Source organism: Brassica napus, chromosome A2 (assembly GCF_020379485.1).
Source record: "Brassica napus cultivar Da-Ae chromosome A2, Da-Ae, whole genome shotgun sequence".
Classification (NCBI taxonomy): domain Eukaryota; kingdom Viridiplantae; phylum Streptophyta; class Magnoliopsida; order Brassicales; family Brassicaceae; genus Brassica; species Brassica napus.
The window spans coordinates 19,087,582-19,112,097 of record NC_063435.1 but is presented as its reverse complement, the minus strand read 5'-3'; the positions used below and the strand labels follow the sequence as shown (position 1 = coordinate 19,112,097).

At 38.2% G+C, this 24,516-nt stretch overlaps 2 protein-coding genes and 1 non-coding gene across 3 annotated transcripts; all 3 read left to right on the top strand.

The window, feature by feature from the left end:
- The first annotated feature begins 731 nt into the window (after window positions 1-731).
- Window positions 732-838, top strand: LOC125589563. The gene has a single exon (XR_007325733.1). It is a non-coding gene; the product is annotated as a small nucleolar RNA R71 (small nucleolar RNA).
- A 5,121-nt stretch (window positions 839-5,959) lies between these two features.
- LOC125584486 lies at window positions 5,960-10,042 on the top strand. The gene is made up of 3 exons (XM_048753004.1): window positions 5,960-7,510; window positions 7,838-9,682; window positions 10,022-10,042. Exons 1-3 carry the CDS (start codon window positions 5,960-5,962, stop codon window positions 10,040-10,042), a joined length of 3,417 nt encoding a protein of 1,138 aa, XP_048608961.1.
- Window positions 10,043-10,379: 337 nt separating this feature from the next.
- Window positions 10,380-11,803, top strand: LOC106430401 (BRI1 kinase inhibitor 1-like). Its single transcript, XM_013871192.3, has one exon. It carries the CDS (start codon window positions 10,566-10,568, stop codon window positions 11,589-11,591), a length of 1,026 nt encoding a protein of 341 aa, XP_013726646.2. The 5' UTR covers window positions 10,380-10,565; the 3' UTR covers window positions 11,592-11,803.
- Window positions 11,804-24,516: the final 12,713 nt, after the last annotated feature.

The following is a 24,516-nucleotide window of genomic DNA, read 5'->3' as shown; positions in this document are numbered from 1 at the left end:
CCGACTTCGTCGATTTTCGAAGACCCATCCAATGTGACGGTTTATTTCACGTTAGGGATAATGTGTTTGCCACTTCTCAGCATGATAGTGCTGACCTGACGCCTGGGGTTAGCGTCGGTCCTTCCTGGGAGAAGTCCTTCTTCTCTCCTGATAGCTATCGTATTTTATGCTACTCGACTATCTAGTCTCTTAATATGTTCACTTAGAGCTTCAACTTTCTTTATCAGCTCGCAGTAAATTAAATCTATTTTTCCTTCTAGATTGACGGCCAGTTTCGATTTCCTGTGAAAACTTGATCTAACCTAGATTTTGCTTTCTCTCTTTGAGGTCTAACAGTCGCATCATATCTTCGAGTAAAATTACTTTCGTCAGACTCAGAGTGCTGATCCTGAAAGGCTATCCTATCGATAGATTCCACTTGTCTTTCGAGATCAGACGAGACACCGTCTTCTATTGTAAATGTTCGGAAGTGGTTTATTTTGCTTTGATAAAAATGAATGAAGTGAACCTAGGGTTTCCTTGATTTTGGCTAAATGTGGCTCGTCTTCAGGTTTTCTCCTCTTTTTTCGTTCATCTTCTCGAAAGCTCTAACAGTTACTACATTCTCTATCAGCCGTATAGCATCTTCAGGGCTTCTTGTGTTGAAGTTTCCTTCCCTGGCCGTATCAAGCATAGTTTGGTAGTGAATGTTAACACCCCCGTAAAAGGTGTTAATTAGCTGAGGTTCCGAATAACCATGATGCGGGAATTCTAGTTGGTATTCTTTAAATCTTCCACATGCATATTTAAATGGTTCTCTAGGATTTTGGTGGAATGTAGAGATCTTTTTCCTTACTTTCCAGTAGCTGGCCTCATCAAAGAAATAATTAATGAAAACACTTCTAATTTCCTTCCAGCAGGTTAAGGATCCAGTTGGTAGCTGGTCCAACCATCTTGTTAGGGAGAATGAGAAGAGTTTGCAGAGATTGTAGTCATCCCCCATCATATCTTCTCGTTTCTCAATATGATCATGAGGATGCTCTGAAAGAGATCCATGAAAAGGTTTTTGACGTACCAGAATAAGAAAGTCGAGATTGAACTCTGATCTTCCTATATTACTTTCTGGTAGTCTGATAGCTGATCTATTGGAATAGGTTCTGCCAAGATTTAAGTAGTCTTGCAAAAGCAATTTTTGTTCCTTCTCATTAGTTTGAGTTATATAAATTTTATCAGAGATTGCAGTCCCCTGTTTATTAATGATTTGGTTATTTGCGTTGCATGTTTGACCTTTAGGTTCTCCTAGGACTACTTCCTCATTGTTTAAATTGGTAAGTAAAGACTTACCTGCTTCCGGCTGAGCGGTGTCGATCGCTTCCAGTAGCTCAGCGTTGATCGATTCCTCGACAGAAGTGTCGCTTGATGTATCGGTCATGTTGTCGATCGATGCTCGTCCAAAACACACGTTCTTCTTCTATAGTACATGTGTCAGCACGAAATGAAGAAAAACTTTTAGCACACAAAGAAATAAAATCTAGACAATATTCTAAACTTCTAATGGTAATAAAAAAGTCTCCGGCAACAGTGACAAATTTGGTATCATTCAAATTATCCTAAGGAGTGAATTTACTCTCTCACTAAGAAGTTCTGTTGTAGTACTTAGGGAAGGCCTGGGCATTCGGGTCGCCGGGTCGGGTTCGGATCGGGTCCTTTCGGGTCCAGGTCTTTCGGGTCTAAGAGTTTAGGACCCGATAGGGTAATTTCAAATTATCGGTTCCGGGTCGGTTCGGATCGTGTCGGGTCCGGGTCGAGTCGGGTCTTAGATAGTTAGACCCATTCGGGTAATTATAATTTATCGGCTCGGATTCGGTTCGGTTTCGGGTCGGGTTCGGTTCCGGTTCGATCTAAAAAAGACCTAAAAATACAAAAAAAATATCTGAAAATATTTATATATCCGAAAATATTCAAAATTTTATTCAAAATTTGTGTTTTTATTATATTAAAATGTATATATATACTAAACTATGCGAGATACAACAACAATTCGTTGTCTCCTAGTGGTTGACCCCCATGTTCTCTAGACAAATAATCCGTCTTTCATTCTCCCTTGATGCATTTTATTTAATTTACATTATTAATTCGGGTACCCATCGGGTTTCGGGTTTGGGTCGGGTCGGGTCTAAGACCCGCGGGTCCTCTGCAACAAGACCCGATAGGGTAATTTGATCGGGTCGGTTCCTACCCAAACCAGATTTTTTCGGGTCGGTTTCGGGTCGGATCTTCGGGTCCGGATAAAATGCCCAGTCCTACATCGAATCCACATAAACTCTAGGATTCCACAATAGATTTTTAGTTTTCGAATTAATGCTAGACAATTATGATTAAAACAGTAAATTAGGTTAGGTTTGGTGAACAAGGTTTTAGACAATTATAGATGAATAGCTAGACTTAGGTAATTTCCAGGGTATAACATATATGTCTTTATGATTCACTAAATAGTCTATGGTGATTATTATTGGAGGTTTCTTTGAGAAACTTTTGACTGACTTTTAAAAAAAATAAAAGACTTCTATGTAAACATCAATAACAAAATTATTAAAATATTATGATTTAACTTTTATAGAAACTCAAGTGGTGTTCTAAATGTTAAAATTGCTATTAGAAACTATGTCATTCTTTGGTAGTTGATGTGACGCGTTCCTAAAATCTGTAACAACATTAGTTCAATGGGAGGTTTCACTAAATAGTCTATGGTGATTATTATTGGAGGTTTCTTTGAGAAACTTTTGACAGACTTTTAAAAAATTTAAAAGACTTCTATGTAAACATCAATATACTTTATGCTCGCTCTTCCCCCACCCCACCCCCATAACAAGGCTTTAAGTTCTGCCTTCTTTGAAAAAAAAATTAAAATACTTTTATAATCATCATTTTTTCAAACTTTCAATTTTCTCATTCCATATTAAAATTTATTTATGGTGTATGTTATGAAAGGAAAAGAAGTATTTATTTATGGTGTTCTAATGGGGTAAAGACCGTGATTAGTTTTCTCACTGAAATTTCAATTATGATTGGCCATTATAAACATTTAAATAGCAAAAAACTAAACACGATTAATAAACTTTGCCAAACCCATGGTTCAATTACATTATGTCCATATTTACTCTCCGCTGTTCTGCATCAGCATGTGCACGAACTCAAGTAGGTTGTCCTAAAGGAAAACTGCCAAAATTTATAGTTAAATTTAAATAAATTTTTCGACCAACAATCGCAAGTTCATTGTTTTTGAGAAACGTACATTAGGTTTCAGCCTTACATATGGGTAGAATAAATTAGTTTCTTCTTTAATTTACAAGTTAAAAATATTATCAAGATAATATTATAAAACTATAATATTTTACGCTGTGCGAATCGGAAACAATATAAGTAAATTCAACGTAATTTCAGTGACATAATATCTTACATAATATATATATATATATATATATATATATACATAATATCTTACATAATATATATATATATATAACTATCTAGAGTAAGCGTTGATAAAAAAACAAAACCTAGCGGCGCTCTGAGGCGATACGACGGCGACGCTTTCTGAGATCGAGATCCTCTTTGGGTTTTCGATCTTCTCCTATTCCAAACGTTCATTGACGTTGGAGTAGCCACCTTATCCTTCCTGTGCGTGTGGTGTGTGGTTCTCTTCCACGGTGAGATCGTGATCTTCGTACCTTCTCCCTCACGGAAGCTGCTCTCGGCCTTGCCTTTCTGATCTGTTTGATCTCTGCTTTCGTTTCTGTGTCTCCCTACCAACAAAGCCGATCTCGGTCTGGTCCTATCCTTCGAACTCTGGTTGGTCTTACGTTTGGAGATCTAAGACATTGAACCTGTTATCTGTTCTGAATCATTGTTCAGTTTAAAAGCTGCTGTTTGGTTACTTACGGTTTTGTGATACGATTCCATATCATTGTATGGGGTCGCGGAACAGTATGAGATCTGCTCATCAAGCGGATATCAAAGGAAAAGGGATCCTTTATGAGGATGATGATGAACCCATTAAACTGGTGGATCGAGATGATTCTTTCGTCATCAAAGAATTTGGTTTGTCCCTCATTGGCAAGATCCTTAATCCAAAGAAACAGAATGTTGTGAAGTTATTACAAACCATGCCTTCGCAGTGGGGCTTGTCTGAGAGAATCACAGCAAATGACTTAGGGAATGGGAAGTTTCTTTTTAACTTCATGTCCGAGGAGGACTTAAACTCTGTGCTGAGACAGGGTCCGTTTCACTACAATTTCTGCATGTTCGTACTGGTGCGGTGGGAACCTATAGTCCATGATGATTACCCATGGGTTATTCCTTTTTGGGTTCAGCTCATTGGCTTTCCTCTACATCTATGGACTGATGCGAATCTGAGGAATATAGGTGGTAGACTTGGGCATGTCGACACTCTGAAACTAACTGAGGGTCGTATGCTCATTGATATTGACTCACGCCGGCCACTGAAGTTCTCTAGAAAGGTGGAATACGAGGGAGATGAGGTTACGATTGAAATTAAGTATGATAAGTTGTTCAAACATTGCACTACCTGTGGCTTCCTTTCTCATGAGAAGGGATATTGCACAGCCTTTGATGTTAGATCACGGTTACAACATCCAGAAAGGACTGATGTCTTCTCGCGAGTGCAGCTGGCTCATGATTCGTCGAGACAGCTCTTGAGTCGTGATGCTCATCCCAGGACTGAACCTCATTATCAGCCTTCGCTACAGAACAGAGAGCCACAACTTTCACGATACCGTTCTTCAAAGCCTTCAAGGTATGATGAACGTGATGAGGAGGAGAATCGGTGGGGACGCCATGCTGATAGGATTGTCCGTAGCAGAGACAATTATCCAAGGAGGAGTAGATATGGTGGAGCACGGGCTGGACCTTATGTCCGCCCAAATGAGAGATCGTGGCAAGTAAAACAATCACAGCATGTTGTAGTTGGTAAGGGCCAGACTGATGTTGGTACCGGTGCAACGTCTCGCAGTGCAACATCTAGGGAAATTGTTCCGTATGAACATTTGCCCGATCCTGTATCAAGAACTGAACAAATCTCGGAGACGCTGAGGAGTGGCGATAAACCGACTAGCAGGAAGATAGCTAGTGCTATTGTAACTCCATCACGGATGGATCATCACATGGAGGAGAATGTTACTCTTAGAGACAGGGGTGAAGCTAGAGCGCTCTCTTTCTCTTCACCAGGTGGTACGGAACCGAGTAATGGCGACGATGCCATCATTGGAGCGCTAAGTGATATGGAGAACTTGGATCAACCAGATGGAGGTATGCTTGAAGATGGAGTTGATGATGATGATCTGTTGGCGCTTGACCTTATGGACTTGGATGGTCATCAATCTCAGCATGCGTCTTTGGTGGATAAGAGACAAATGGATAATACGAATGCAACAAAGTCCAAGAAGCACGGCGTGAAGCGTAATGCCCCTTTGGGTATTAACCATCGGAAGTTTGAGATTCTTCGTAGGGGTTCTCCAGCAAAGCGTTCAGCGTCTACAAGTTCACATGCAAGAGGGGCTGGTGAAAAACCAATACGGCGTCATGGATCCAATAGGGACAAAGACAGTGTCTCAACACGTGATGGTCTGATGAGTTCCAAAAACTCATCGCGACGCCATCCATGAAGACAATCAGTTGGAACTGTCGAGGGATTGGGAACGACCTCACAGTTCGACGCCTTACGGAGATGTGTCAGAAGCATCGCCCAGGACTTGTGTTCCTTTCTGAGACAAAGAATAGGAGGCCGCTGTTGCAAAACATTCAGGCCGACCTAGGATTTGATCATTTGTTTACTGTTGAGCCACTTGGTCTCAGCGGAGGTTTAGCTTTATTTTTCATGGATGATTTTCAAGTTAATGTTTTATTTTCAAATAACCGTATGATTGACATTGAGGCAGTCATTGATGGAATAAAAGTCTATATGACGTTTGTTTATGGGGATCCTGTAATAGAAAGACGTGACCAAGTTTGGGAACGTCTTACGCGTTTTTCAACAACAAGAACTGGCCCATGGTTTATGATAGGTGACTTTAATGAAATAACGGGTCACAACGAGAAAGAAGGGGGGAGACAACGACTTGATAGCTCGTTCCTGCCCTTTAAACAGATGCTTACTGATTGTGGAATGTTAGAGTTTCCTTTTACGGGAGACATGCTATCATGGGTAGGAAAGAGAGCAGGAGGAACAACTGTTCGATGTCGTCTGGATAGAGCAGTAGGAAATCCAGATTGGCATGAGAAGTTTCCCCACTCGAACATGAAGTATATGCGATTATGGGGATCGGATCATCGTCCGATTCTAGCGGATATACTCATAAAGCCAATGAGAAGATCCAAAAAATTCAAGTTTGATAAAAGGTGGCTAGATAACGAGGAGCTACGGCAGGTCATTCTTGAGGGATGGAAATCTCCTGATTTGCCTCCCAATGCGAACATTATGGAGCATATTTCCAGTTGTCGGAGAGCTTTAAGTGAATGGAGGAGACAACATAATGTTAATTCGGCAAAACTAGTGGAGGAGCTTAAAGAGAAAGTGGAGGGCATGTATGCTGATGACAATGCTACAACTGCAGAAATTGCAGCAGCGTTGAAGGAACTCTCTGATGCTCTTAAGGCAGAAGAAATGTTTTGGAAACAGAAGAGTCGAGTGTTTTGGCTGAGAGAAGGCGATAGGAACACCAAATATTTCCATGCTTTGACCAAGCAGAGAAGAGCAAGGAATAAGATTACGCAGCTCCTAGATGCACATGGAAATGTAGTGGAGGATGAAGAAGGACTAGTAGCCATTGCTACTAGCTATTTTAGACAGATCTTTGAGTCATCTAACCCAGAGGACATTGAAGAAGCTTTAGCTCAAGTTCCTACGACAATCACTGGGGAAATGAACGAAAACCTTACGAGCCCGGTTTCCGAATGGGAAGTCAAATTAGCTCTTTTTGCTATGCACCCAGAGAAGGCCCCTGGACCAGATGGGATGACAGCGCTTTTTTATCAGAAATTTTGGGATATTGTTAAGGAGGAGTTAACTCTTATGGTTAATAAATTCCTTTTTGAAGGGGCAGTGGTTAGCGGTCTAAATGATACGAATATATGTCTCATCCCGAAGACAACAAAACCTAATGATATGGCTCAATTTAGACCCATTAGTTTGTGCAATGTCTGTTATAAAATAATCTCTAAGGTCTTATGCCAGAGACTAAAAAGAGTGCTGCCAGGATTGATTTCGGAAACCCAGTCAGCCTTTGTTGCTGGAAGACAGATTTCAGACAACGTTATGATTGCCCAGGAGATGTTCCATGCTCTGAGAACTAAACCAAGTGGGCGTAGTAAAAGGATGGCCATCAAGACGGACATGAGCAAAGCATATGACAGAATGGAATGGTCATTCATTGAAGCTGTCATGCGTAAGATGGGCTTTTCAGAAACTTGGATCAGCTGGATAATGCGATGCATTACGTCGGTGAAATATAAGGTTCTTATGAATGGGCAACCAAGAGGAAACATTGTTCCTGGTAGAGGCCTACGCCAAGGAGATCCTTTGTCTCCTTTCATTTTTATTCTATGCACGGAAGCGCTCGCTAGCCTTCTCAATCACGCAGAGAATCAAGGGAAGATAACGGGGATGCGTGTCACACGCGCGTGTCCTTCGGTGTCCCACCTTCTCTTTGCTGATGATAGCCTTTTCTTCTGTAAGGCGGAGCCCCGTGAATGTGAAGAAGTGATGAAAGTAGTCAGGACATATGGTAAAGCATCTGGTCAATGTATTAACTTTGATAAATCTTCCTTACTCTTCGGTAAGAGGATTAATGCTGCTACTAGACAAGAGATTAAAGATACCCTCGGAATTCATAAAGATGGTGGGATGGGAAAGTACTTGGGAATCCCAGAGGATATTAGTGGTTCAAAATGTAAACTCTTTGCATTCTTAAAGGACTCCCTGATGCATAGAGTAAATGGATGGACCGGTAGATGGCTTTCAAAAGGGGGGAAGGAGGTCATGATTAAATCCATTCTTCTCGCTCTTCCGACATACGTTATGTCAACGTTTCTGCTTCCTTTGGAGATTTGTGAAAACCTCGCTAGTGCCATTGCACAATTTTGGTGGAGTTCGAATCCACCAAAAAGAGGAATACACTGGGCGAAATGGGAAAAAGTTTGTCTACCAAAAGAAGAGGGCGGGATTGGCTTCTGCCTAATCCATGAGTTTAATCTAGCATTATTGGCAAAGCAATTATGGAGATTGGTTCAGTACCCTGATTCACTGGTTGCTCGTGTCTTGAGGGGTAGATATTATAGATTGTCCTCGCCATTGAGCGCAACTTCGACAAGTATCCCATCTTATGTGTGGACAAGCATTATTTCTGCAAGAAAGCTTTTGCTTCTGGGGATCAGACAGAAGATTCATTCAGGTTATGAAGTCAAGGTGTGGGAGGATCCGTGGATCCCAACGACACCTGCTAGACCAGCTAGACCTGTAGCACCTGTGATGAACCCGAATATGAGGGTGAGCGACCTCATTAATCAGGATCTGAAAGAATGGAACGTTGAGTTACTAGAAGACTATGTCCATCCTGTTGACATACCGCTCATCTGTAGTATGGCCATTAGCTCTACACACCGTCGTGATACTTTCTGTTGGAACTACACAAGGACTGGTCAATACACAGTTAAATCTGGATACTGGGTTGCCCAAAATCTTTTGAAGCAAGAAGAGGAAAAGGAAATACTAGAACCAAGTATTACTAAACTGCGAGCCTTTGCTTGGAAGTTGAAAGCGCCAAGGAAGATGTGCCATCTTATATGGCAACTGATATCGGGCCAAGTGGCAGTAACGAGGAACCTCGTACGCCGGAATATGAGATGTGACAATTACTGTCCGAGGTGCGGAGAAGCAGAAGAATCTGTAACCCATGCAATATTTGAATGCCCTCCAGCTCTCCAAGTATGGTCCTTATCAGGGATTCCTACGAGCCCAGGAATATTTCCAGTGTCAAGCGTCTACACAAATATGGACTATCTATTTTGGAGGAAAAATGATATCCTAGAACCTGACCAGGACAGGGATCCTTATCCCTGGATAGTATGGTATATTTGGAAGGCTCGCAATGAAAAGCTTTTCAGGGGAATAGATAGAGATCCTCTAGAACTAGTTCGATACGCAGAAACCGAATGTCAAGCATGGTTTAATGCAAATGAGAGAATACCGCAAGTAGTTCAGCCCAACAACAATGAAGAAAACCAAGTCTTAAGCTTGGGAAATATCTGCCTGCTAGATGGATCTTGGACAGACTCAGATCGATACAGTGGATGTGGTTGGGTCTGGATGGACTGTGGGGAGAATATACAGCTTATGGGAACTCGGAATTTTTCTCGATGTGAATCTGCATTACATTCGGAGATAGAAGCACTACGTTGGGCGATGGAGAACATGCTTCAACACTCGTCATGTCAGAGCTTTGGAACAGACTGTAAGGAACTGATTGCTATGATAGAGAAACCCCAGGAGTGGCCAAGATTCGCGACAGAATTGGAGAAGATAGAGACGCTGCAGATTTGTTTTCCGGACTTCAAGATCATTCATGTGCCACGAGCGCGCAACCAGTTTCCTGATTTTTTAGCTAAGACAGCTAGGACTTTCCGTAGGGTGCTACTTTTTATTGGTTGTTCTATTCCGGTCTGGTTACCTAGACCACCTCAAGCTTGAGTAATAGAATAGCCGTTTGCCGAAAAAAAAAAAAAAAAATATATATATATATATATATATATATATATATATATATATATATATGTGTGTGTGTGTGTGTGTATTAAGGGTGTAATAATAATTTGTAAGCTCATGAAATGATTCAATTCAACTCGAGTTCTTATGACAAGAGTTCTGTTTCCAGATTCATTTATTAAATGAGATTTAGATAACAAATTGTACGAGTAATCTTTAAAAGTAGTAGTTTTAGACATTTCTCTTATCTAAAAAAAAATTCAGACATTTCAGTGTATCATTTAAGGATGGGTAAAAGTTACGAACACTTTTTGGTCGATATTTACGAACACTTTATAGGTCGGTATTAAAGGAATTGTAACTTACCCGCTTCCGAAACATAAAAACTCGAAACTGGTCGAAACTAAATATTCGAGTAAATATGTTAGCCCCACCTTAAAAAGAATGTACTTCCCCTCTAACCAATACTTTTTGGCATTACGTTCTTTTTTACACGACAGAACTCGTCTACTAAATTTGGCTGACAATTCTATATTTTTTTCTCTCACCTCGCCTCTGGTCGTCTCTCTCCACGGTTACCTTATCTTCTCCTCTCGAAAAGGTTTTGTCATATTCTCTACATTTACAGGAAAACCGGAAAATACTAACAATAATTAATACAAGAGAAAAAGAAAAGCAAAGAACCCCACTTAACTAAAAGACTAAAGACTGAACCAAATATTATTATTATTATAAACCATTATATCCTTCGATCAACACAAAAATCCCTTTTGCCTTTTTGATTGATTTTTTTTCTTCCTCAATCATCATGGAAACCCATCTACAACAGGTGAAGAACAGTCCCAAAACTTTTCCTGAAAAGCAAAACCCTAAACAAGAAGCTTTACAGTCATCACCTTCACCAATATCATCCACTTGTTCTTCTCCTTCTCATGACTTCTCTTTCACCATCTCTCTCCAACCTAACGACTTATCTTCTTCCTCAAAACTCATAAGCTCTAGTCTCAGAAATCCCACCAAAACGAAGTCGTCTTATCAACAAACCGATCCATTCGCCGTCGACTTGTCTCCTGCAGATGAAATCTTCTTCCACGGCCATCTTCTCCCTCTTCATCTCCTCTCTCACCTCCCTGTCTCTCCTCGAACTTCCACTAGTTCGTATAATGACGGATTTGCCCTCCCCGTGAAAGATGTATTACCTGACCAGCCCACTCCTCTCCCCACCACAAACAACAACAACAACAGTACGGAGGCCAAGAACACCAACCCGAGCGATAAAGCAGAGAGGCTCGACGGTGAGAATCAAGTTAAAGCTAAAACAATAAAGTCATTTTCTCTCTTTGGTTTATCGAAATGGAGAAAAGGGTTTGAAGGCAACGAGCGAGAACAAGAGAAACAACAGCAGCCGCAGCTGCAGAAGAAGAAACTTATGAGTTTAGACCTAAGTCATGCAGTCAAGAAGTACATAAAGATGTTGTTTCAGAAGAGAGGAAACGGCACGCAGTTCAGGAACAGAAGACAGACTTCTTCGTATTCCTTCTCTTCCTCTTTAATAGGTTCAAAAGAAAACAGCAAAACATTGATTAATGGATCGAGAGATCTTATGAAAGCCCGGAGAGGTGACTTATTCTCGGCTCCGGCGTCCATGAGAACATCTCCGACGAATAGTGGCCACTTACGTGTCTCCACGGCGGGGCTTTCGTCGAGCTCGGCTTCTACATCATCGTCAAGTGATAGCACCATGGAAGAGTTGCAAGCCGCTATTCAGGCGGCCATTGCTCATTGCAAGAACTCAAGCGCCGTTGATCGTGATGATAAGGTTAAGGATTCTTGATTTGGTTTTTACTTTTTGTCCTGAATATGCTGTTCGTTCTTGTCAGAAGAAAACAAATCGTTAGTGTGTGACGTGGAATTAAAATTCACAGTAGAGTGGTCATTGTAGTATTTGTTTCCGTGTATAGAAAAAGGAGTTACTATTCCTACACTACACTACTTGTCTCCATAATTCATTTTTATAAATAATGAAAAACATCAATAATGATAAAACAGATTTATTTTATAAGGAAATGGGACAACTTTCTTTAAATAATACAAAGATAACTACAAGTACAGGCTGGGTTTATTGTTTGTTTCCACAAATTGGGGATGACCAAACTGAGAAAGTTAGGGGATCTTCATAATGAAAAACAAAAGATGAGAGACACAAGAAAAAAAACTGTTTACACAGCATCTAAAAGCAAGTCTGTCACACCCGTATCTCGCTTAACCGAGACGGTATGAATTCACATTGCCTTCACCAATAAAAACACTTAAAAAGAACAATGCAATTCTCATTCCCAAGGATCGAATCCAAATGTCTTACAAAATCGTACTAAAACGAATATGAAACGCTTAAAACCAAATCACCAAGTCTTAAAATGAAATAACTTAAAAAAAACCAAACACTCTAAGAGCCAGAACCACACCAAGATGACTGTTCCGACACTTCTTCGAACTCACCTGAAAAGAAAGGATGACTGAGTATTTCGACAAATACTCAGTGAGGGAAGCTCTAGGAGCCCTGAAATTAATCACCAATAATCATCACAAAACGTAGCATAAGTATCTAACTTAAACATCCAATAAAGCAAAAGCAAGCAACAAGAAACGAAGATAACCGCGACGTTGCCAACTTGAGACTAACGCCACATCACGCTATCTCCACGCCTCTCATGTTGTCGTGTGTGATGTCACCACATCAAGATGTCTCCATGAGTTCCACACCTTCATGCGATCACGCCACATCATGCTGTCTCCACGTGATCCGCACCACCACATTCACACGATCACGCCACATCACGCTGTCTCCACGTGATCTGTGTTACTACATTTTTACTTCACATACAAGCATGCCTTAGGCCCGCTCCGACGATGAATCATGCCAACTCACACGGTCGCCAGTCAAGAAATAATGTAATGCCCGAGACATACAAATACATCATTCTACCACGTTACACCGACACACATATGCCTTAAGCCTTTCTCTAACTCATATACATCTTCCACATATACATCACCCACATATACCATAACCCCAGTCAATACAATCATCACATACAATCCTCAAACATCATTCAGCAATAGATCTATGTCTTTCACACATCAGGCATCAAGATATGTATCATTTATATAAGTGTATATATTAATAGAAGAAAAAGAGTAGAAGACTAAAGGAACCGACGAGAAGGGATCGAAACACTGCAAGAACTCCTCTCCGGTGAGGCTACGCGGTGGTCGGTGGAGGTTTGGTGGCCGGCGGCTGCTCTCTCTCCAACTGGGCAGGGCTTCGCTGTGTTTTGTATCTGTAGAGAAATATCTAAGGACTGCCTCCTTTTTATAAAAGAGAAAGGAGAAAACATTAGGATTTTCTCTAAATGGACCAAATCATCATGGGCCTTATCATTAAATATTAGGGCTCCGACCCGGGATGTGACAAACTCGATCGCTCAAGAATCCCAAATAGTATCTTGCAAGTTCTCTAAAGCTTTTCCAACTTTTTAAATTGATTATTAGTGGTGAGATCCAGCGTTAAAGATGTCCTAATACACATATCTTTTATGGGAAGCCAATTCATGGATAAAATTTGTAGCATATATGATATGTCTCAATTATCGAAAGATATCATATTAATATATACAACTATAAACATTCCAAAGATATCTGATGCATATCGGATTTGGAGTGAATTATTTGGTTTATGGATTATCGGTAAATAAGAAATAATTATTAAACTAAACTATACAAGTGACTGGTTGAGATGTAGGAACTACCTTTGACTTCAGTTTTTACAATGGGGTTGGTCCACATTTTTTGTGGAAAAATTGTTTTTATTAAATTTTTCTTTTTACATTTGTTTTTAGGGTTGGCTGCCTAAAACCCCCTGTAGACTCACACACCCTACTTTTTCCTCCCTGAACTATCAAACTCTTCATAAATCTACCCAATGATAGACTTTCTCTTTATATCTCCCCCTAAACTTTTTTAATCCCCCTCCCTAACCAATTTTCAAATCGCAATTAAAAAGAAACAAAAACGCGTTTAGAAAATAGTGATTACCTAATTAAAAACAAAATCTGACCCGAGTTAACTTAAAAAGAAAACAAATTGGGGATCAGACGACGACTAAGAACAGATGACTGGGAACACAGAGAAAGATACGACGAGGAAAACAGAGAGAGACGATGAGGAACAGATAGAGACGATGATGAAGAACAGAGAGAGACGACGACGACAATGATGTCCAGAGTTCACTCTCCACTCCTGTAGATTCGAAGATCATATCAGAGATTATGAAAGAGGATGTTTCGCAAGATTCAGCTGTCACAGAAGAAGCCATGGCGGAAGAGGTCTCAGAAAGCATCCAATAGCAAAGAACCAGGAGGTCTTTGGATGTAATCAATGTGAACCAAGCTGATGTTCCAGAGGTTGTTCAAGGATCAGAAGATGGACTCCAATGATAATTGTTGCTCAACCTCCAGAGAAGAAATGTGCAAATAGAAAGGAGACTGTATCTAAGAATAGTCTGACCGTGAGGAGGAAGAAAGCAGTAGCAACCAACTCTGTCAATCCGAGAACAGTTCCAGAAAACAAGGACATTAAGTCTCAGAAGAAACCTGAAAGTACCAGCAAGCCAAGGACTAAGAAAATTCAAGAAGAGACTAAGAAGTCCACCAAGTAACTTGTTGCTAAAGAATGTAAAATAATTATATTATTCAGTGTTTTTGAAAGGTTGCGTTGCTCATATATACGGTGTTAAATGTTTTTTTTTTGTATAGGTGAAAAAATTAAATCTCTGAAGCAGCTGCACAAAATGGAAAACAAAGAAAACACGGTGAGCAAACTCTCTTTTAGTTCAGAGGATCGAATCGCTTCTGTAACTAAAAGAGACTAACACGAGCTTGTTCATTGCAGGTTGTTGCTGCTGGTGCAGGAGAAGAAATCCAAGTTTGAATGAAGAACAGAGAAGCGTTTTCACATCTCAATCAACTCTTTTTTTTTTCTTTTGGTTTGAATGCTTGTTCAAGGTACATAGTTGAAAGGTGTTCGTAACTTTGACAGCAAATATTTTATTTGCTTGCTTATTTAATTGTGTTCTGTTTTTTTTTCTATGTCTCTTAATTTTGAGATGTCTTTTTCTTCTACTGTTTTCTGTTGAAGTTCTTATGTAGGACAAGTTTTAACCACAAGAAAAGACACCAAGTACATTCGACCAAGAGTTTTAAAGAACAACAAAAGCCACAAAGGACATTAAAAAGGAATTTTTGAGTTTTAAACTACAACAAAAGAACTACTAGTCATGAGCTTGAATAGATTGAGTAGGTTGTGTAAGTCTGATCTCTTCATGGACATGAGAAGAACCTGCCCTGCCACAAAACCAAACATGAGTACAAATACATTAACAACAACAGCCCCTTCAACATCGTCGTTCCTCACTGTCTCTCTCTCCTCTGGATTCTCTTCTCTTTCTCTGACATCTTCTTCGTTTGTGTCATGAGCACTGCGACAAACCCTAATTTCAGTATCCCCAATTCGTCTCTTCAGTCGTTGTTCTGTGTTGGGGCAAAAAATAGAAAAAAAACACGAAGCCCCAATTTGATTCTGATTTTAATTAAATCTCCAATTTGTTTTTGTTTTTAAGTTAAGTCTGGGTCGGGTTTTCAAACGCCGGATCGGGTCTGGTTTTCTTAAATTGGGCAATCACTGTTTTCTAAACGCACTTTTAATTCTTTTAATTTTGATTTCGAAATTGATTAGAGAGGGAGGTAAAAAGAGTTTAGGGGGAGATTTAAAGAGAAAGTTTATGTTTGGGTGGATTTATGAAGAGCTTAATAGTTTGGGGGGGAATAAGTAGGGTAAATGTGTTTGAGGGGGGAATAGGCAGGCAACCCTTGTTTTTACCTTAAAATGTTTGGTTTTTTATTATGTGTAAATCATTATTTTTGTTATTTCTCTTCTTAATTTTTACTGTTCCTTTCCATTGAACTTGTTTGTTATAAAGAGATTCATTTTCTGTCTCAGTTTCGTTGCGGCGTAATACACTATTCAGATAGTTTGAATGATGATATATTTTGCTTTTATTTAGTGGTGTTATATATATTTACAATGACTAAACCTGCCTTACTAGCGAGTAATTATATGCATAAAATAATATAAATATACATAAATTTAATGAAAATTTTGTAATGCTTAATTTATTTTTGTTTAAATTTCTTACTATTTTTTGTTTTAGTTTTAATTTTTTATTTTTCGAAATAGTGTATACTTGTTTCACCATTAAAATATTTCTAAGTAATGTAGTTATTTTACTTTGTTATGAGTATTTATTATATGGCTTTTTGCAAAATTGACCTAGAACTCAAAGTCAAACACAAAACTAACCTCTCTTTTTTTTGGAAATTAGTTTTGCCCTATTCACCCCACAAGTTCATATAATTTACGAAAATACCATCATATTTTTTTTCTTTCGAAAATGGCATTTTTACTCTTTCACCCTCATCATCTTCAGGTAATTACAAGATTGCCATTGTCATCAATACCCCAACCCCCATAAACAACCAATTTGAATCTCTTAATGCTCCCAAAATAGATTTACCCTTCTTCTTTCTCCATTCTTATGAACTAAACACAGCATCTCTCTCACTTTCTCTCCACATTCAGCTAAAAAAACTCAAGATTTTGATTCTACATTTTTTATGGTTCATAGAGTCATAGAAGCTAACGATTCTGGGTGGGTCACTTTCGTTTGAGATTTTGTGTGCTTGGAGAAGCCTTATGTGTGCTAAGGAAGTTATTTCACCAATTTAAGGTATGAAATCGAGTTTTTTTTTTACAGATATGTTCGTCCAGACGACTTCCCAGGTAAGTCGTCTGACTATAGACAACTTACCTGGAAGTCGTCTGGTCAATGCAGAGGTTATTTTTGCAACTGACTTTTGAAATCTGTTTTCTGAGACGACTGAAAGTTAAGTCGTCTACTTTTGTTTGGTTACAAAAATAACTCCAAAAAACCTAGACGACTTACATGTAAGTCATCATAGGTTAGTTTTGCATTTGACTGGATTTTGTCGGAATTATGACTTTCCTGGACGACTTATTTTTCAGTCGTCTGGTGGAAAATTGAAATATCAATATTTTATTAAAATCCGACGACTTACATGTAAGTCGTCGTAGGTTAGTTTTGCCATTGAAAAAAAAACTTCAATATCTAATTATACCCAGACAACTTACAAATCAGTCGTCCGCCAGACGACTTACATGTAAGTCGTCCAGAATTTTATTCCGAGATTCTGGTCAAACCTCTTAAATCCTGGACGACTGAATTGTAAGTCGTCTATATATAATTAAATATTGAAGTTTTTTTTTTCAATTGCAAAACTAACCTATGACGACTTAATTGTAAGTCGTCGAGTTTTAATAAAATATTGATATTTCAATTTTTCACCAGACAACTGAAATGTAAGTCGTCCAGGAAAGTCAAACTTCTGAAATAATCCAGTCAAATGCAAAACTAACCTATGACGACTGAAATGTAAGTCGTCTAGCTTTTTTGGATTTTTTTTTAACCAAATAAAAGTAGACGACTTATTTTCCAGCCGTCTCAGATAACAGATTTCAAAGTCAATTGAAAAGATAACCTCTGCGTTGACCAGAAGACTTATATTTTAGTTGTCTGGAAGACTTAGATTGAAGTCGTCTGCGTCGATCTTTAATAAACTTTCATTTTCTTTGTTCTATGTTTGCTAATGTGTTTTATTTTAACTTTTTCAGAAGATGCGTCAGTTACATGCAGTGTATAGAGAATGATTGTTGAAAGATGAATGTTAGAATATACAAGTCAACGAAAACTCTCTTTGTGGCAACATGTCGTGTTAGTGGTTGTCAATGGAAGGTCAGAGCAAGTGTGAAACATGTGACTAAAACGTTTTGGGTAACCAAGTTTTACTAAATTTGACTAAATTTTTCAACACAAACTTGTAAAAAATGTGATATGCTTTGACTAGTTACTATTGTTTGTTTTCATCTCTTAAGTATTATTGTTATAGACGCCAATGATGATTATTGTTATGAGTTGGAAGAAGGGTTAAAATTTTTCTTAAAATATTATATCAATATGAGACTACCAACATTCTTGTTTATTAAGATGAGAAGAAGGCCATTGGAGTTTAATATTGCATATGTGAGATCCAAAGATAAGAAAAAGACTATTGAAGTATATTATTTCATTTATTTGTAAATTTGTAAACACATTGTTAGCACATATATTACATCTTGGGAAACATTATTACTGATTTTATAAAAAATTTACAAATAAGAGAGTAGACATGCAAATCACAAAACAGACCACAAACAAAATTATTATAGATCATTCCTCTACAAAGACAAGCGTGGACTCCACTTGATATGGAAGAAGACTTCCTGGAAGTCGTCTAGCGCATTGTATTTTAGACGACTAACAGGTAAGTCGTCCCAGAAGTCTTCCAGATCTGAAAAACCTGCATATCAAATCCAGATCTGAAAAACCTGCATATCAAAAAACGTTCAAATGGCTTAAAAACAGAGAAAATGAGTGGAAGATTAGATAAATCTACCTTTATAGAACACACCAAAATACATTTATAAAATTAATAGATCTACCTTTAAATAAGTGGAAGATGAGAGCCATCTGATTAAAAACCTGTAAAAAGACAAAACTGAAAAATTCATATAAAATTTGGTGTTTTCAAGTCAAAGAGATTAGAGTGGGTTTGAAAAGTTTTAGTTTGGGAAAAAGGTAAAAACTTTATACAACAAAAAGTTACCAAATGAAGAAAAATCAGACATAAAAACTTACCAAAACGCTTAGATCTGTTATGAAAGGGAGAGACATGGGAGAAGACTTTGTCAGACGACTGACGACTTCCTGGAAGTCCAGACGGCGTCCTGGAAGTCTTCTGGAAGACTTCCTGAAAGTCGTCTGGAAGACTTCCTGAAAGTCGTCTAGCGCATTATATTTTAGACGCCTAACATGTAAGTCGTCCCAGACGTCTTCCAGATCTGAAAAACCTGCATATCCAAATCCAGATCTGAAAAACCTGCATATCCAAAAACGTTCAAATTGCTTAAAACAGAAAAAATTAGTGGAAGATTAGATAAATCTACCATTATAGAACACACAAAAATACATATCTAAAATTGATAGATCTACCTTTAAATGAGTAGAAGATGAGAACCATCTTATTAAAATCATGCAAAAACAAGATAAATTAGTGAGAAAGACATGAGACAAAAATAATAAATTGATATAAAACTTAGTGTTTATAAGTTCAAAGAGATTAGAGAGAGGTTGAAGAGTTTTAGAATGATGAACATTACATTTTTGTTGCAGCCATTTGAGAGAATGAAAGAGAATGTGTAATTTTTTTTTTATATAGGGAGACAAAAAATCCAATTAGGTTAAATATTTTTGATTAAGACGACTTACTTGTAAGTCACCCAGAAGACTTTTATTATTTTTAGCAGGAAACTAAAATATTTTTAGCGGAAAACTAAAATAGAAGACTTCCTAGACGATTTACATGTAAGTCGTCTGGTTTAAATTATTTAAGCGGGAAAATAATTTTTTTTAAAAATTTTGGCAGGAATATTTGGACAACTGAAATATAAGTCGTCTGAGTAAAATTATTCACCAGACGACTGAAATATAAGCTGTCCACACCCTAAACATAACCCCTAAAATTAATTATCTAATTAAATGTTTCATAAAATCAAATCAAACTTGAAAAGTGTTTATTATACACAGAAATAAACATATATAAGTGAAAATTAATTTTTGAAAAAAATATTTCAACTTTCCAAAATCTAACCCTAAGAATACATACAATACTACAACATATGTTTGCCAAACTCCTAAACCAAAGAATCTCATGATTCACTACTTCCACTCATCTATCTTGAAAACAAATCAATTTTATCATATCTTAATTTATATCACTTAAAACTGTTTATAATTACATGATTTTTATTTTTTACTCATCAAAATATTTTTTTCAAAATTTATAAATTATTTTTAAGATAAACTGGTACAAGATGACTTACAAGTAAGTCGTCTAGACTACTTCTAACATCTCAGACGACTCAGACGACTTACTGGGGATATATTCGTAAAAATGGTTTATGTTTTTTGTTTGGTCACAAGGAGCTGAACTGTAATTTCACAAGGTTTTTAGGTTAGTTTTGCATTTGATTCAAATTTGGATATATGTTTGGGGTTAAAATCAAGTTGTACGTTAGTTTTGGCAAATTCTCCTTTATTATACTTTAACCTTGATAGTTAATATAATGATTTTCTAAACTGTAGTCAATTTTGTTTAACGCGAAAAATATTAATTTTTTTTCTCAAATTTATTGACACTTCTCATACATTTTTTCAAAATTGTAATTTATTCAATGAAAAGTAACTGAAATTTTTTTAACAAAAATTTACTTAAATTAGGAAAGCAACATGAAAACCTAATACTTATTGTTACTATATATATACATAATTTTGTATGAATTTAATCTGTTATTATATTTAAAACGAAATAAATCTTGTTATATGAATAAATAATTAGGGTTTCAAAATAAATTAGAATGGTTAATTTTTAAAATTTTATTTTTTAAACTGCCTTTATTATATACAATTTATTTATTTTTTATTGAAAATTAAATATCTCTTATTATTAAAGATAATTTATTTTAATTATCAGATATTATAATTATATTTAAAATTAATATTTTATATATGAAAGAATGTTAAAAGTAACTATACATTTGGATTAAATGACGTTTAGTAATTAAATTTGTATCTTTTAAATAGAAACTTTTAAATTGAATACAAATATATAAATACAATTAAATTTATTAAATCTTTTAGTTTAGATAAGTTATATATACTTATTTTTGGTTTATGATATAAATTGATAAATATATTTTGTAACTTTCATTTATTCACATGTATGAAAATTATATAAGATGATACTAACATTTTATTTTTATTCCAAACCACTTTTTTTATACATTCAATTATTAAATTACCATTTCAAAACATGATATACATATATAGATGTGGATATTTATTATCGAGTTTATTTCTCATCCTACTTTTTAAATAAATTTGTACATATTAAATATATATATATATATATATATGTAAAATTTATAAAATTTTATTTGTTATATATTTGATTAAGAATTATTTCCAAGTTATAAAATTACAGTTATTTTGTGTTCAGTTGACAAAAATATATTCTGTGTTCAAAATGTATGATTAAAAATATGAACTATTTGAATTAGCGTGAAATATTTTGTTTCTTACTGCTTATTTTTAAATTTTAATATATTTAATATATTAGTATAACATATTTTAGTTTCATTAGGAAGTTTTTTAGAGATTTTATTATGGTTCTAAAACGGGTATTTTTTGCAAAATGACTCAAAACAAAAAGTCAAATGGAAACTAACACCATGGCTTTTTTTTAAAAAAAATTCATTTGTCCTATTTATCCTAAAAATTTATATTATTTACGAAAAATGCTTATATTTTACTCAATCATCCTTATCTTCTTAATTTATTTACAACATTGTCATTATCATCAGTACATCAACTGTGGGAACCAAAATTTGCACTATCGATTTCCGACTAAATTAGGAAACTAGGAAAACCCTAATTTCCCAGAGGTCCCGGAGATCTCTTAATATCACACGCTAAGCAATCAGAACACTAGATATCAACGACAAAGTATAAAAATCGTAAGAAGAGAGCAAAATAGATCTTATTCCGAATCTGTGTTTTAGCGTTATAACAAGGTATAAGCCTGGGCTCGAGAGCTGTCGGCGAGATTCCTAGTTCTGGCAAACCTAAGACGGCTAAACCTAATTGAGTCGCAGCTCGAAATAACAAAAACGGAAATATGCCTAAATCGCTCTAAGTGCTAAGTTTGCTCTGAAAAAGTCTCTCTCCATGCCTTTCGCCTAGGACTCCTTATATACTTGCTCATAGGTCGGTTTACGCTTTTCCTCTTCTGCCCTTAAGCCGTCATAGCATAAAAATGGAGATATTCCATTTTTCTGATCTTCGTAATTATCTTCAAAATTTCGTATTTATCCGCGGAAACTTGACATTTATCTTTTCTTGCGAACCAAGCGTAAACCATCATGCGGCTTACGGGCTGTTGATTAAGAAACCGTAAGTTGGGCCTCAAGTCATTTCTTAGGTCCATTTGGGCCGTCTTCTAACTCGAAGCGTTTATTACGGCTTCTTTCGATAAACAACGAACTTTCCAGAGTTTTTACCGCAAAGTTTGATTGATGACTTAGAATGGCGGAAAACATGAAATGGGTTCGCTAAAGTCTTCAAGAGATAGCATCGAAGGATAAACGAGAATCCATGGACTAGTGTCGTATTGACGTTTCGGAAGAGCTCGGTTGCTACGTAGCGACCGAGCTTGGCTCGAGCTCGGTCGCAACGTAGCGACCGAGCGGGACGGATGCTTGGTCGCTACGTAGCGACCGAGCGAAACGCGCGTTCGGTCGCTGCGTAGCGACCTTTTTCGAGCTCCTGTCCAATGTCTCGTGTTTCCTCCGCAAAGCTTTTCGTAAGAAATAATATATTTCGAAAAAGTATTTGTCGAAGAAAGTTCTCATTTTCTTCTTCGGACGTTTTGAATGTTAACTTCGTCGTAACCGTTTTTGACCCCAAGAGTTAGCCCCCCAGCTCGTTAGAGTCAAGACTCTAGCGCGCGGTTTGACGATTTTGGCAAAGTTAGGCGTATTGGACGAAGTTTACTTTAAACTCCGCGGAAGATAATTCTCGGGAAAGTATATATTAAAAATATATAAAATTCCGAGCCCATACTTCTATAAGTAGTGAGCTCTTGTCATTCATTTGCTTCACACCTTCCCTTCTTCAAACCTCCAAAACCTCTTTAGCTCCAAAACTTTTGCCTTCAACATGTCTTCTTCCCACGGTGACTAGAGAAGTTCCGACGTTGAGATGGGCGAGGCCACCTCTCCGGCTCCGATTCTGACTTCTCCGGTCGAAGCGCCGGCTTGCGTTGCTGACCATCTATCCTTTCAAGAGAGACTAGTTCGTCGCCAAGTCGAGAAGGAACTGGTTCGAGCTGGCACCGAGTTCCCATCCTCTTCTGCACTGGCCATTGCTCCGGGCCACAGGACCGAGGTCGTGACTCTGCAAGACGCGGAAACTCTTATGGGCTCTGCCGTTCCGGATGCTTCGGCTCTACCTGCCGGATCGTCCATGACTCCGATTCTCGTCGAGGATAAGGAGAGGGCTGCTGACTCAATGCCTCCTCCTCCGGCCAGGAAAGAGATCGTTCTAGCGCTGGGCGCTCCTAGTTCTGTTCCGTTTGCTCAGCCTAAGGGCCGGAAGAGGAAGTTTACCAAGGGCGGTGACGGGGAATCTTCGCAGCAAGGTGGCTCGAGCATAGCGTCGGGGCTTCGCGGAAAGGTTTGTCGCTCACTTAATCTCTTGATTATTATTATATATATATATTTTTTTAAACAAAAAATCCCTAACATTTTTCTTGTTTCGCAGTTCATGTCGTTGATCGATGGGATGATCAGCGAGTGCGGTTCTGAGACCAGTCGTCTTGCCGGGGAGTTGTCGGAGTTTCAGGGTAGATGGTCTGAAACCGAGGACATGCTGACGGCTGTCAAGGATTCTCACTCCGCGAAAGTGTCGAAACTCGAGGTCGCAATAGGCGCGCTCGAGAGGGACCTCGGGAAGACGGTGAGTTCACTGCTTAAGGAGAAGAAGGCCGGGAAGGCCAAATCTTCGGAGGTGCGTCGGCTTCAGCATCAGATCAAGGGCGATGCAGGATTAGCGATCCGCGGGATCCGAGAGGCCACGGACGCTCTTCGCTATGAGTTTCAGGCTCGCTTGGCGAAGATCTCTGCCTTTCTGGGCTCCCTCGAGTGCATCTGGAGCAGGGATTTAGCCTTGGCAACGATTGAGGGCAGGATGGCCGTGGTTCAGTCGTTCTACAGTGAGACTCCTTCGACCTTAGAGGCCGAAGAGGCCCGACTGTCCAGCTGCAAGGGAGATTTGCAGTCGTGGATGGAGATTTCAATCTCATTCTAGCTGACCTGAAATCCGCATGCTTCCTTCCGACGTGTTCAGAAGACCCAGAGGGGAAAGATCCAGTGGTCGGAGAAAACGGAGGTGACGCGACTACAGGCTTGGACGAAGCGACGGGTGAAAAGGGAGCGTGAGTTCTGAGGATGACTTTGGTTAGATCTCTTGCGAGAGATTTTTTTTATGTTTCATGTTTCAGCCTTAAATGGTCTTATTTCATGTTTCGGGACTGGCCGTATGTGGCTTTGAATCCCTGCCGCTCTGCGGCTTTCTTCTTATGACAAGATGATCGAGTTGCATTTTTCATAAGTTTACGTATGGTGTGGAAGAAGGGTGATGAGTTGTCGTCTCATATCCTTCTTCGATGTGAAATGTTTTGTTCGAGATCCGTTTCGAGAGTTTTACCGCGAGATATAGACTTCGCGGGACATCTGAAGATGTCGAATATAAACATAGAGGCATGGTTTTGGGATCTCGTATCTTTTGGATATCATGCCTTGAGATGTAAGAGACCAGTGCGCTGGGTTTAGGGCAAGACCTATGTTTACTTTCGGTTTTAAGATTTATGTGGTGACTAGCCGGCTATCGTTTACCTGTCGTGATTTTAACC